The sequence below is a fragment of the Eublepharis macularius genome, chromosome 4 (assembly GCF_028583425.1).
Source record: "Eublepharis macularius isolate TG4126 chromosome 4, MPM_Emac_v1.0, whole genome shotgun sequence".
Classification (NCBI taxonomy): domain Eukaryota; kingdom Metazoa; phylum Chordata; class Lepidosauria; order Squamata; family Eublepharidae; genus Eublepharis; species Eublepharis macularius.
This window is the reverse complement of record NC_072793.1, coordinates 121,794,860-121,810,353: the sequence shown is the minus strand read 5'-3', so window position 1 is coordinate 121,810,353 and position 15,494 is coordinate 121,794,860. Positions and strand designations below refer to the sequence as shown.

The following is a 15,494-nucleotide window of genomic DNA, read 5'->3' as shown; positions in this document are numbered from 1 at the left end:
GTTGATAAAAACCATCGTGAAGAAGCATAAAAATAGCATGAATAGCATACAAGCAGCAACAAGCCATAACAACTGTGATTATAAATGAGAAGGGAAAAAAAGAATAGCCTTTTGGTGGGATGCAGACCATAAAACAAACTAAAAAAAAGGAGGAGTGGTATGAAACTTCAGTTAAAAGCCTGAATTAAAAAAAATGTTTTGACTTAGTACCTAAGTGACCACACGATAGGCACAAGGTGAGCATCAAGGGGAGGGCATTCCAAAGATTCTCAGTGGCTCTCCAGACTTTTTTTACCCAGCCCACACCACACCATACCATATCAAGAACCATGCAAATTAATGAATTCTTCTAGGAATGAAGCTATGTTTTGATGATGCAGATACTAGCTTCATTCCTAGGAGAATTCATTCATGCTTCACATTTTTCAAAAACAATTGGTTTATTTCATTTACTGTTTACCTCAGTTATATCTTACCTTTTCCCCCAGCGGGGGAAAGCTTCCATGGCCCAGCAGGCTTCCATGGCAGAGTGGGAAATGGGACCTGAGTTTTCCTGATCCTGGTCTGACACTCTAACCACTTTACCACAGTTAGTGCTCTCTCTCTTACTCACAGAAAAGATGTCGGCAACATACGTTGTTGACAAAAAAAGGTGTTCTGTAAGATCTGAATGGAAATACAGACACAGTTGCTTGCAGCATGATCTAATGTGATTCGAAATCTAGTCCGTTTTCCTTCCTGTTGAGTACCAGCTGCTCTCCTTTAACCTTAGCATGACCCTTCTGTTAAGAAGCCATCCCTCCACCCATTCTGGCAAGCATGTGGACAAGTGAGTATCCTCCCTGGAAGAGGAAGGACGAGGAGTTTGAGCAAGATATTTTCCACCCCCTTTTCTCGTGTTGGAGCAAAAATTTAAGTAGTGAAATTTATAATTTAGTATTTGCTTATAGTAATGATGCATCTTTTTCAGTTGCATTTGTTGTAACCTATTTTCAGTTAGAAAATGGTAGAACAGCAGTGGAATGGGGGAGAGGGCTTTTGTCACCTGCTGGCTAAAACAAAACGGAGGTGGATGTAATGTCCTATGCCCACTATTACTTCTGGGAACTCTCCAGTAGATCAACTTCGGTGATATGCCTGATGGCTGCATCCCTTTCTGGAGAAGGGATTGTACTGTGATGGTTACACATCATCCAGGTTTCTCAGTCCAATAAGAATGAGATGCATCCAGTAAAATGACACTGCCTAGTAATCCGTAAAATGTGAAGAATAGTGATGTTTCCTGGTTGTGTGAGTCATATGAGCATTGGGGGTGGGGGGGGGGACACATTCCATGTCAGCTGTGTGTCATTTGTCTAACAAACTTTGGTTCTGCTACAGACCTAACTTATAAACTGGCGTAGAAGAGACCACTCCTTCCTGTTGGCTTTTTAAATGCAAAGTAGCAGAGAATCTAAATCACCACAGTGCCAAGAGAGCCAGTTTGGTGTAGTGGTTAAGAGCAGCGGGACTCTAATCTGGAGAACTGTGTTTGATTCCCCACTCCTCCACTTGAAGCCAGCTGGGTGACCTCGGGTCAGTCACAGCTCTTCCAGAGTTCTCAGCCCCACGCACCTCACAGGGGGATTATTGTTGTGGGGATAATAATAACATACTTTGTAAACCGCTCTGAGTGGGCATAAAGTTGTCCGGAAGGGCGGTATATACATTGAATGTTGTTATTATTAATGAGTGTATTGTAGCGGGAGCTCATTTCATAATAAATCTCTTAGTTTCTAAGGTGTGTCGGTAACTGTTTTCTCCCCCCACCCCCATTAAATTTGCATTAATTGAAAAGACTGCTGCCTGAAATACGCCACCACAGCAGACAAGGACAGTCACATGATTCACTTGATATAATAATCACAAGCTAGGATCAATATTTCATCATAAATGCAAACTGCTTGTGAATGATTTGGTATTGATCACAACTTGCTCTGCTCTGCCGAGTTATTCAGGATGCTCCTTATTTTTCAGCAAGCTTTCAACGGAGCCCTTCTCTTTAAATTTAATCCATAATATTTCAGAATTTTGTTGTAGTTCTCTACATGCATGTCCTTTCTCACACTGAATTGAAAATCAGGCTGTTTTCTTTTTTACAACTTTACAATTTACAATCTCAGAATTTTACTAATTTTCCTTAATCCTTACAGTTGTGAAAATGACTTGAGAATATGCATGAACTGCATTGTTTACATGATGGAATTGCACCTCATATGTCCTTCATAACACACAGACTCATATATAAAAAGAAACTGTATTGTCAGTTTCTGCGTTAGAACTTTGCAAATCTATACAGCAGTTGTATGTAAAGACATTTGTCAGGTCAGTTTGGCTGGCTAGGGCCTAAGCACATGCTAAATCTCTTCTACCTCCGAGGGCTGTATAAAAGATTTAATTCTTCATGAATCGTCTGAAAGAAGCCTTGTTACTGAACAGTGCAGAAGGTCATGTTTGGAAAATTCAAATAGTTGCTGGGACAGATGCAGGCTCCTTTGCTGTTTCTCCTGTGGGATGCCAGCTTGCTTACTTGGTGGTCGCACAGCATAGCAGTCCTTTATTTACCGTGGGCTTTCTTGAGCGATGTAGCGTTTTGCTCCCTTTGGAACTTAGACATGGGCTTATTCAGCCGTGAGCTGTCCACTTTGCTTCCATTTGTTCTGCAGAGTTGCAGAAGTTGAGATGCCTTGTTTTGTCTGTAGCATTTAGAGTTGGAAGTCATTTTTAAAAGAGGCTTATTGTAGTCATTTCTCTATAGCATTTTTATTCTACCCCCCCCCCCTTTCAAGGAGCTGAGGGTGACACACATGGCTTTCCTCTGGTTCTCCTGAAAATAACCATGTGAGGTATGTTAAACCAAGTGACTGTTCCACGATCACCCAGTGAAGTTTGTGATTAAGTAGAGATTTGAATCTGGTTCTCCCAGGCCTTAGTCCTACAGCAACTGCCCCATACTGTCTCTCATCACACTACTTTTTTGGGGAGCACTTTTTTTGGGAGCACTTCTCTGGATTTCTTGCAGTAATAATAATATAAGGCAGGTCAGTAATATTGCTTCCAGATTGCAGATAGAGGTGAGGGAAGTGTTCGAGAGAGGCTAGCTTGCCTTAGGCCACTCAGTGAGGTCATGACTGAGGTGAACAATGCTCTGGGAACTTTTTTCTGCAGGCATTTAGTTACTTTTAGAATTTCTAGACTGTTAAAATACAAGACAGGGCATAAGAGAAGAATGTTTTACCTGAAGATCAGTATCACAGCTTATGTTAAAAATTGACCATTTCTGCCTGCCTTCTCCCATCCAGAACCTACCATAGGACACTTTCCAGTTATAGAGGTTTCTCTTGTTGGAAATGATAAAATAGGTATAGATTGCCTTTTATCAAGGAAGATGCCTTGCAGAATTGATGCTCACCTGCTCACTTCTCTCCCTTCCTCCACATAATTTTCATGTATCAAAGACGTGATCCAGATCAGCCCAACAGAGAACATTCTGGAAGCAGTTTTGTATCTTTTTGTAGTCAGTAACAGTGTGCCAAAGCTGCCTCCAGAGGTAAATCTGGTAGTGAATGAAGTCTGTTCCCAGTACATGGACCTCTTAAGATTGCTGCAGATGTAACTTAAGAACAGCTATCTGTGGGAGACTCTTACCTACGGCTGCCACATGTAATCTGCTGGTTTATTCTTTTATAAGCATGGGTGTGACTTCAGTGGTCAGTGGTCATTGTCACATGTTGATGTGCAAGCTCAGTTCTCTTGGTCAGTGCTGTTGGTTGCCAATAATCTCCCCCCAAATACATTGATCTGTGGTGCTGAGACTATGCTGGTGTCTGACAAAATAGTGGTCCGTTCAGTGGAGCATGTGCATCAGTCTAGTAAAAAACAAGATTATGTGCAGTAGATGTGCATTCCTTGTCTGTCAAGTTGCACGATCAGCTAACTAGTTGCAAGACTATTTTCCTGGCTTCTCTCTGACCCCCTCCCCCAGAAGTGTAGTCCTACATCTCCCTTTAAATGAACCTTAAAGTGCTGGGCCAAAGATGCATGAATGAAAAGCAGTATTGGAAGTGGGCCCCATGGTGAATTTTGAATGAAATGCTACTGAATGCTCTTTCTATAACAGGAGTTTTTCAAAAGAGTTGGTTTAGGGAGGAAAGCTCTAGCGTGCTAAGCTATCTACCACCATCCCAATTAAAGAAATATACACATTCTCCTAAGATTTATGTGTAAGAGAAAGGATTTAGGCCATTCTTTATATTGTATGAAGACTCAAAAGTGTGCCCAGATTATTTTTCCTGTTCAAGATCGTGCCCATAGCATGTTCAGGATTCTATACTTTTTTGGTTTTTTTGTTTTGCCTTTTCCAGTTTCTTCTAAGCCAGGGACCTGTGTGAAGGTGCTGACGATTGAGCCCCCAGGTAACTCACGGCTGCAGGAAGACCTAGCCTTACTAGCAGACTGCGCCCTGCCAGCTGAACTCAGGGTAGGAAATATTTAATTTCTGTGTTGTTTTTCCTCTGCTGCCAAGGTCTTTGTGTTTGAGCCTCTAGGAGATCTGGGATGCCACTGTTTGTTTCTTTGCTTTTTGGGGGGGGGCTTGTAGAGTTGCATGTTTCTTACTAACAGTGCCTGCTGATCAAAGAGCTTGCTGAGCAGATTGTGTTGGATAATAGTGATCTCTAATAGTGAAGAATGCAGCTTTACTTTCCAGATACTCCCTTCTTCACAGATTTATATATTCCTGGATGTCTCTTTTTAAGAGTGATGAAGGTTTGCATTCTCCCAGGTGAGGAATAAGCAAGGAAGTAAATGGCTGTATTGTAGGTTTTGAAGCAGATGAGATCCTAGTCTTACCTTGGCCTGTATTTTTCTTTGGCTATCTCGCCACAGTATCTTGATTGCTCATTTGCGGTAGATGTCTTGCCAAATGCCGTTCACTTATAATTGAGCTCAGACAGCTTCTCCTTCCCTGGCATCTGTGCAGTAGTCCTGTTTGGAAGCATAGTCATCTGCTTGCTTCTCCCTATCCCCTTACAGCTGTTCTATTTTTAAAAATCATGTATACATGCTGCTGTGGGAAAGAAGTCTTTTAAGGGGGTATTGCTTGCACCATGTTTCTGAACTATCAGTGCACAAATGGAATTGTGAAAGAGGGGTTCCCTCCCAAAATGAAATTACTGTGTCATGAGGGAAGCGACTTCCTCCCCTCTGTCAGTGGCCCGGCCACTTTCCTTGTTGTTTGCTCTTTCACATTGGGTGCAAGCAGTAGCAAAATGAGGTGAACCTGAACACGGTGCCAGAGGAACTGTTGTTTTGCAGGTGAAATCAGTCCTCTAGTACAGCACGTTTCAAAGGTAATCTTCAGCAGCAAAAGCTAGATCTAGTTTTCTCTCCAGGAAAGTTCCTTTCTGAGAAACCTACCTTGCATTTATTGGTGCTGTTCTGATCTTCATCTCTCTTCTTGCTTCTGTATTTTGATGCTATCCTGCCTCTTTGTCCCAAATCAACTCTAATGTCATGTGGTTTTCCAAGAGCACATGAGCAAAAAGATGTGCCTAGTGTGCAAGAGCAGTCATTTTGCCCAGCAGTTCAGCAGGGGAATCCTATGTATTATGTAGTGGTTCAGATAAGGTTGGGGCCGTTTGCAATAAAACTTATCTTCAGTTTCAAGGGAAAACACCGTTTCTAGCCACTTTATAATAGGAAGGCAAAACTAGGGGAAAAAGATAAAACTGTGCTGTGTGTTCTGTACATTTAGATGTACTGATCCAGTTTGCCCTGGTCTCATGGCTATGATTTGTGGTTTTGGATGCTTGGTCTTTGTCAGCGCTGATGTACAGATTAAGTCTCTTGTTCCCTTGCGTAGCATGACAGCATTTTAATACTGCAAAGGGTCATCAGTCCACCCCCCCCCTCCAGGTACATACATCTTGTTGCTGAATTTGAATGGTATTGATCACTATCCTTGTCTTTTTCTTATTTGAATTCAGTATAAAATCTACGCCCCCCCCCCCATACTTTAATTGAATTTTCCACTTTTTCCCGGACCCATGGCAAAAACAAACTAATGAAAACATATTCCTCATTTTAAGGAGCTCCTATGGGCTATATAGATCTGGACAGATTAATAAAGTGTATTCCTTTATTATGCTTAAAATGAATTCCCCGCAGCAAATCTGCCGTGAGGAAATAACTTTGCTATAGTAGATCTCTTTTATTTGTGATGTGTCAGGTTGTGTCTGTAGTGGCCCTTACAAGAATGGAGAGAATTTTCCTCTTAGGTGATTTTTGCAAGCAGGTCAATCTTCTTGCAAAGGTCAGTTGTTTTCTTCTATGCCCCTTCTTCCCCCTCCCAACCTAGACATCAAACACAGAAGTAAATTCTCTCAATTTTGTCTCCACATACGCCACCAGAAAAATATTCATGAATGTATTTTTTCTTTTTGCATTGTTTCCCTAACTTTTGTAATCATAGTCTCGTTGCTTTGTTTTACTGCTGTTTGCTTATATTGTGAGAAATAAATAAATATGGTGAAACAAACGTTCCCGCAGCCCGGAAAACCCACAACAACCATCGTTCCCATTTTACTTATTTTGATAAACTTGTAGCTTTGATCTCTTTGGTTTCAGTCCTAGTGCAGATGAAGCTCTACCACTTTGTTTGACCTTGGTAAAGCAAGTCAGGAAAACACCATAGTGTAACACATTCCATTTCAAAACTCTCTTTGAGCCAGAGTCCAGCGCCTAGGTTAAATGAGAACCCTGGGCAGCTCAAGCTGTAGTTAATGTTACTTTTGACTTATCAACCATGGTTAACATTAGATGAGTGAAGAAGTGGGGGCAGGGGCATGCAGTCCCCAAAGCAGATTCTGTTGCCTAACTGTGGCAATGTATTTGCACCTACTTTTGTCAACTTTTCTTTCTTCTTGAGGCTAAGTATCGTATTCTCCATAATAGGATTATAGTTGTTTCCGCCATTTTATCCTTTCGTCGTTATTTTATATTTTCCCCATCTTTGCCAAAGTATTAGTGGGCTCATTTGGCAGGTCATACCTTCAGGGTGTTCTCACACATACACACGCTGGAAGTTCTGGGACACATCCAGGTTATCGTTTTTCCTTTATGTTTAATCAACAAACATAGTGTTTTGGGCTTTGAAAAACGATGGTGAACATGTACAAGAAGGTGGGAAGATGCTGTTTTTCCCCCAACACTTGGGCAAGTAATTAAACAGATTACAAAGGTAAATTATGGGTGGCAGCTGTGTGTGACAAATAACATTTGGGTTCTGGCTGTAATCCCCTGGGGCTAAATGTCCCACAGGGCACTCACTATTTTTATGTTGGCTTTTTTGTAATACAGCAGTAAAAGCGCTGCAGAATTCTACATTAAAACCCATTAAACTAGTTATCTGTTTCTCTCCTCCTCTCCTTCCCCCTGCTGCTTTGCAAAATTAGAGAAATGAGTATAAATGTATTTAATTTGCTACTTATTTGGCAGGTCCTTTCCCCCCTTTATAGTATGAATTAGTTTTTGTGAATGGATTGGAAAGTAGTCTTAGGTTACAAGAATACAGGCAGGGCCATTTCAAGGTGTTTTGTTGCCCCCAAGCAAGGTACATCCATTGCCTCCTGTGCTGCAAACACTTCAGACAGATATGAAAACAGATATGTGCTGCACGATCTGTTGCCCCATGTACTTCCCAGCAAACGGGGAACATAATTTATTTTGTGTATTGATAGTATAAATAGGTTGCCTTTCTCCTCCAGAAAAGGCTGCTCATACAACATAATCAGCAGTGGAGGTACTGAAAAGGGGAGATTGGGGGTGGGTGGGATTCTGCAGCGATGTCCAAAGGTGGTAACAGGCTTTGGCCCTCTGAACAGTACAGTATTTACCCTGAAAATGTTTGTGGGCAAACCTTTGACACAGTTAGCATCTTCCTGCCTGGATTTCTAGCTTTCTCTTCATGCCTTCAGAGCCCAGGGCTCAAAGAGCCACTGAGGGAGAGGGAGAGGGAAGGAGCTGTATTGTACCAGATCCCGTGGCTTCTAAGATGGCTCCTGCATAAGACGTTGGGTGCCGTAGGAATGCTGGTGTGACACACAGCATTCTTCGATATGTTTCTATCCAGTGAAAAATACAGATTACTTTTGAGATTCTGAGCCATCAATAGAAATTGCCATCTGAATTTGAATTTTTGGAATTCAGGATTGTTGAGTTGTGCTCTTTGAGGAAAGGACAATAAGAAATGAATTTATGCAGTTACATTTCTATCTTGTAACTCGTGGTTTATTGTTGAATGAAATTTTGTACATTTATAATAAATTGTTTTTTAAAAAAATAGAAATTGACATCCACTTTCCTCTGTAATACTGGGAGGGGGGAGAAAGGTAGGGTATAAATGAAGTAAGTAAAATGAACTTGTTTCCTCATGTTTAATGTTTTGGAGGCATCATTTTTTAAAAAAACCCTGGGTATGTGCTCATTCAGACATACATACACTCCTTTGAATCCATGCCTTTATTTTTAATGTTGCCATTTGTGCTGACAATTCTATGTTTTGAGACCATGTCTGCTTTGGGTGGGACAGAGAAATAGCTTATGTCCTGCAGCTGACAAAGATTAGTTGCAGACATAGAAACTAATTTTAAAATGCAGTTTGGCATTTTAAAGAGTCTGCTGTACTCTCTTAAACTATCCAACTTTGACTTTCTGCCCCTATTTTCTTCTGTAATATAAAAAAGCCCCAGATCAAAGCGCACATGTTATAAAATAACTACAAATTTCTGCAGTTAATTATTTTATTTATAAAATGTGACTAATATCCACAATGTGTAAGGAAAATAACTTGCTGATTTATTATGGTATTCAAGGTTACGAATCCTTATTCTGTCACACTAAATTTCATCTGGTAGCGCATAGACCAGCTTACAGAAGTAGCATTTTCCCCTTGGTTCTAAAACTGAACTCTTCTAGAGTCAACGCTTAAATGCTCTTGCAACTTAGAACACGGTCCCTGTCTTTCAGTCATGTGATAACGAGATTGCTTGGGTTATGAGAAAAGATGGATTCAGTGTTGGCTATTACAGCAGTGGGTTGGGGCCCTCCTGTAGCATGCATTGCTTTGCTTAATGGAAGGCAGACATGATTTTAAAGAGAGGTGTCTGCCACAATAAGCCTTCATCAGTTGTCATTCTTACAGACCATCTCTGTGGCTCTAAAAGTGATTGTTTTTCTTCCTCTCTCATTATATGGCCATGGACGTTATTGCGCATAGTTAAAGAAATAGGTCCTTCCTCTGGTATCTCTGTTAGCAGTCAAGTTTTATTTATTTGTTTGTTTGTTTCAACTTATACCCCGCCCTTCCCACAAGTGGGTTCAGGGCGGCTTCCAACAAATATACTGCTAAAATACAATAAAATCCTTATTAACAGATTAACACATTAAAATTCAGGCGCCATCAAACAGATTGGCTACTGCAAGATCATCATAAACCCCAGCACCACCAGGATGTAACTCAAGGGTGGCTGCAAATAGAGGGTATGGAGGTCAGAAGGGAAACAAAAAGCTGGCCCCTAGTCAAAGGCCCGGCAAAACATCTCCGTCTTGCAGGCCCAGCGGAACTGTAAAAGGTCCTGCAAGGCCCAGATCTCCATTGGCATCCAGGAGCACACCCAGGCTCCTCACTGTCAACGAAGGCTGTAGCTGCACTCTGTTGAGGGCTGGGAGCTGGATTCCCAATTATCCCACGACCCAGATACAGAACTTCCGTCTTCTGGGGGTTCCACTTCAGGTGACTCTGGCACATACATTCCACCACGGCATCCAGACACTGGGCCAAAGAGTTTGGGGCAACATCTAACTGGCTGTCCATCAACAGACAGAGCTGGGTGTCGTCAGCATACTGGTGACAACCCATCCCAAAGCTACAGACCACCTGGGCAAGGGGGCACAAATAGATGTTAAATAACATCGGGGAAAGAATCGCCCCCTGAGGGACACCGCACACCAAAGAATGGTGAGCGGACATCTGTTCCCCAGGTGCCACCCTCTGTCCCCGACCATGAAACAGTCATGTCAGTTATTGAGGTTTTGGGAAGGTTGGGCAGGCCTTCAGCACCAGAATACTGGGAAATGTTTCAGAATTTATTGCTTGGATATAAAATACTATGTTTGGCTTCCTTGTAAGAGGGCTGGTAATTTGGAATGGTGTATTTGGTACATGATGTTATTGGAGAGGAACTCCTCATAGAACTATTTAAGATCTTTTCTTTTTTTTTCTTTTGCTTTTTACGTAGGTGGGCTTTGGTGAGTTGCCTTTTGACAACACTGACAACTTCAACAGCTGTCCAGATGTGTGTTTCCGAGTGGCAGACTACAATTTCTTGTGCCACAAGGTACATGCTTCCATTAATTTATTCTACTAGGCCTTCCCTCTTACTTGTATCCATGAGATATTTCATGTTTTTGTTAAGTTTATTTACATTATTATTATAGTCTACTTTTCTCACTGAGGAAACAAAGTCTCCAGCTGTACTGAGTGTTAATCAAGAAGTCAAGGCTGTCAGTCCTCTTGTGGACTGAGTTCCCCAGAACATGTTTCTGTTCATAGTGTTTGCAGTATTTTTCCCCTCACGAGACAAAGAATTTCACAGTACTTGTGGTCAGCTTCCCTTTCTCCCCCTGCTTCAGCTTCAGGTCTCCCCAGTCATCATCTCCTCTTCCTTTTCTGAGAACCAATGCCACCTTGCTAATTTTCACATAACATTTTGGACTGCCAATCCAAAATGGCATCCAAACTCTGGTGGCTTCTGCACATACACAGATGCTGCAGGTAAGGTTTTGTGAGTTTCTTATCTTTCCCTCAGTTCTCCCTTCCCCCAAACTTTTTGCAAACTTGCTGGTTTTGAAGAACCCAACACGAGGGTCATGATTGGCCCTGTTACGTGCATTTGGCTATTTGTGTGTAGGCCAGCCCTTCACAGATTAATACGTACTGATTTTAGGACTCCCATTGATCTCCCATTCCACTGGGTCCTGCCATATGCTTATTTCTGTTTCATCAGGCCTGTTTTCCCTTTGCTTTGTAGGCATTTTTCTGTGGCCGCAGTGACTATTTCAAAGCCCTCCTGGAGGATCACTTCTCTGAGAGTGAAGAGCTGCAGACTCAGCCCAGCATCCCCGTGGTGACACTTCATAACATTTCAGAAGAGATCTTTATTCAGGTCCTCTATTATATCTACAGTGATGACACAGAGGTGAGGGTAGGCTTGTTGCTCCTTTTTCAGAATACTCATTTTGGTAACAATTTCCTGTGTTTATAGGAGAAGTGAAAAGTGGCAAAACTGGCCCTGTCTTTTTGACGCTTATCATCTTGACTTAGTAAAACTGTATGAGGAGCAACAGATAGGATTAAGTTCAGTGCATGTGGACTCTTGTAGGTGTCCCACCTGTGAGCTAAAGAGTGTATCTCATGGATACAAGTAAGAGGGAAGGCATTTTTTGTCCAATAAAGTTATTCTTGTGATCAGTTACTGAAATGAACCACCTCATCTGTTCATTAAAAGCCATTTCCCTGCTTTCTTGTTTACCAGCATGAGACCCATCTACCCATCCTTTACATTTTACTTGAAGCTCAAAGAAAGCTTTGTTTAAAGTTCTGCAGTGCAGCAATTCCTAAATGTTAATGGTGGCATTGACCCTTCGAGGTCAAAACCCACTTCTCTAAATCAGCATGCCTCCTGCTGGCTGAATTCATACTCCACATGAGTTTGTGCCAAATTATAGGTAAAGGATGGTCAGTGTGCCACTAGATGGCAGCACTAATGCACAAATAGCAAACTAGGTAGAGATGAAATACTTTGTGCTGCATTCTGTTGTCACATTTCTAGCACTGTTAGAGGGGCAAAGTCCTCATAGGACTGACCCCTGCAGCAGTTGTAATCTATGTCAGTATATGATACCTACAAAGCTGTCCAGCACATGCTTAATGAGAAATCTGCATTCATGTAGTGGATATGAAACCATGAAGTTACCTGTTGGCATCTTCACCTGTGATACAAAAATTTTCCACTGTGAAAATTTGTACATAACAGTCTGCATCAACAGTCCATTGTGCTACACCTGAGTTCCTGAATGGCTGTGACAAACGAGTCTTGTGGAGAAAGGAATACCTCAACAAAGGCCCTTCAGGGAAGAAAGACTTTGAAATGAAGTCACCACTAAAAGAATGACTTCTCAGGATATTAACAAGAGGTTTGACAAGCCAACTACCCATTAAGAATTTTGGCTGCAGTCTCTCCTATCAGCCACAGGAATGACAGGTGGAGTGGGAGGTGGAAATCTCATCTCTGTCATGCAGTGAGCAAGCTGCATCCCACAGCACTTCTCCAAACTCACTCACTGGAAAGCAGGAATGTTTCCAGAGCTAAGAAAAAGCTATGGCTTTCTTCACGTTAGATGGATTTTAGCTCTCCTTGAGAGCTGCCTTTTTAATATTTGCAGTTCATCTTGATGACAACCTTTTATTAAATAGATAATTTATTCTCATGTTACAGGAGGCTGACAATATAATTTGTCCGAGAGCAGACCAGTTTGCTATATCCTTAAATCTAAGTGCATTTGGAAGTGATTCTGCTCAACCAGAATTATTTGTGATTCTATCCTGTAAGGAATGGGATGTGGCATGAGCACTGTTGCTGTGTGAAATACTTTGTAAGCCCAGACATCTTTTCTTTCCCTTCAGTCGGCCTTCCTGCAGGGTATGAGTGGAACTGCCAAACAGCTGCCTGTCCTTGTTTCTTCCATCTGTTAGATTAGGGAGCCTTGAAACAGCCCTCCTTGCTCCCCCTTCCTGTAAAAGAAACACTTAGGGGGGCTCTCTGTAGCATAGCTTGAGTCCCTCTTTTCTAGGGTAGTACAACACTTTGAATGTGGGCTTGCTTGAACTTCAGGTGCTCAGCGTATTAGATTCAGTGCTGTGAGCAGTTTATCTGCCTGTGCTGTATCCAGAAGAGAGATCTCTGCATTTTTATATGTGGGTTTGGGGGGGCATCTGTACTGTCCTTAAATACAACAACTAGCTGGGGCATCAATATATTTGGCATTCTCTGAGTTCCTCCTTCTTTAAAACTAATTTCTAGTAGATTTCATTGTTTCATATTTTTGAACTTTTCAGCTTGGTGATGACTACACATAAGTTAATAGGGATCAAATATTGCAAACTTCTACTTGTTAGAATGGGGGTAGTGGAGAGGGGTGGCTAAAGTAATAGACCTGCTATTCAAATTGCAGGATTTCCCCCCGACACCTTTCTTGTTTTTGTTTTAAAGAGGTGGTAATGGGTAAATCTTTGAATCTTCCGCCGGGTGCAGTGTTTGGCAACTTAAGTCCAGCCTGCTTCATGTCTACATCAGTTTTCATAGATTGTTACTGTGGAGGATAATGGACAGATATGGATCAAACTGACATCTATACTACTAAGATGAGTACTGTTCTCCAGTAAACATTTAGCACAAGTACATCCTTAAATTGCAGCCACTTTGTGTAACATTGCAGGCCTTCCAGTAAATGGCTAGTGGAGCTTGTACTAAGACGTTGCACCTTGTAGTAGTTTATTAGAAACAGCTCAAACAGAACCTCTGTTTTCAGCAAATAGAAATATTTTATTTTCACGGCTGATGCTGCACTATTCTATTCTGGAGAATACCCAGGGTGGCTCATCCCAAAAGGTATAAATATAGAACTTTAATGTGGAAAAAAATTAAAAAGTTACAAAGCAGAATCAAGATTTGTTTTAAAAAATGCAAAAATGCAAGAAACCAGTATGCATATTGTTTACTGCTCATCATTACCAAAGAAGCAATAAAAACACTAAAACGTTTAGTTTCTACCATTATATATAACCAAATTATAGAAAACATTTGTGGGAAATACAGAAGAACACTGCTGTTTTCAGTTTCCCTCCCATGTGGACAACAGCAAAACTGCTTGCAAGGGACTCAGCTTAATGGCACATGGTCCCAGTTAAACATCAAGGATTTGTGCAGCCAAGGCAAAGAGGAAAAGAAGGTCAGATTAGTCTTGGTGTTATGTTCTGGAATTTCCTTCTACATTGATGGGCGGCTTAAGGAGGGAGGAGGGGAAGAGATGAACTCAGCAAGGCGCTTGCAGCAAAGGTTAAGCCAGGCTTCCAGGAGCTGAATTAGTTGGAAGTGGGTGATGGGTTTACAGTGGTGTATTCAATTTCATGCTTCATTTGTTAGAGAAATTGATCAACAATGAGGTGAGCAACTTAAAACTACCACTCAGATCAAGATTCAACTTCTACAGTAATATCAAGAGCTGATCATAGGTGTCTAGGTATCTTCCATCCTTTTCTAAAATATTCCTTTCGTTGACCTGTGGCCTGGGTACAGTGTATCTAACAGGCCTTCTTCCTTGTTTCCCCAGTCATCCCTAAAGGCATCTGAGAACATCCTTTGAGTGACAGCTTCTATTCTCTGACAGCTCATTAAATACACACGTTTGATACTTATGCTTTGTTCAGGCAACAGCTGTATTTCAAAACACAATTCCTAGTCCTATTGCATTGCTTATTAGATATATGAGCCTATTGATTGCATTGATCTACATTATGCAGTCGCCCTTGAGTCTTAGTGAGACTCAAATAATATACACAGTATTTGGTGACTGACCTGCAACTGGAGGTCCTCTGCACCTGAGCATCTTCCACTAAAAAGGTTTTATGGTGCATACGGCCTGATTTTTGGTGGCAAAAATTAAACAAGGATGTGCGTGCATGGACTCAGATGATTGAGGTGGCACATTTATTATGCTTTAGGTCTGTGTAGAATTCTATATACTTGGGATTTTAAGTTAATTGTGGGTCGCAAGTCTTGGAGGCAGATATGAATAAATGACAATGAGAAGTGGCCTGGTGTCTAGGTAGGATTTGGGGTTTGATTGATGCTCAGCCCGTTCCTTTTCACTTGGCAGCTGTCTCCCGAGAATGCCTACGATGTGCTTTGTGTCGCAGACATGTACCTGTTACCTGGGCTCAAACGACTCTGTGGGAGGACTTTGGCCCAGGTTCTTGATGAAGACAATGTTGTCAGCATCTGGAAGGTTGCAAAGCTGTTCCAACTGACCCGGCTGGAAGACCAGTGCACAGAGTACATGGCAAAGATAATTGAGAAGGTAATTTGGGCAAGTTTCCTGGGGTGGGTTGTGCATCAGCCAGCAAATAGATGTTTGTTTCTTCTAAGGCCTTTAGATCTGATAAGAAGGCAATAATCCATATTTCCCAGAACTTGGCACCTTGATCACAGTGAAAGAAGTGGACTAAATGTGCAGTTTCAGCAGAGGTTTCATACACTCTGAGGGTTAAACTTTGTGTTGTATAGGAAACCCATCATTGTGTCTCCTAATGTTTAAAAATCATCTGTGGGGGTCAT

At 41.6% G+C, this 15,494-nt stretch overlaps 1 protein-coding gene across 1 annotated transcript in view; it reads left to right on the top strand.

The window, feature by feature from the left end:
- ABTB1 (ankyrin repeat and BTB domain containing 1) overlaps nt 1–15,494 on the top strand; it is a 35,360-nt gene that overhangs the window by 14,070 nt on the left and 5,796 nt on the right. The window contains exons 8-11 of the mRNA XM_054977680.1: nt 4,404–4,519; nt 10,338–10,436; nt 11,130–11,297; nt 15,037–15,237. Coding sequence (XP_054833655.1) covers nt 4,404–4,519; nt 10,338–10,436; nt 11,130–11,297; nt 15,037–15,237 — 584 coding nt within the window. The remainder of the gene's footprint in view (nt 1–4,403; nt 4,520–10,337; nt 10,437–11,129; nt 11,298–15,036; nt 15,238–15,494) is intronic.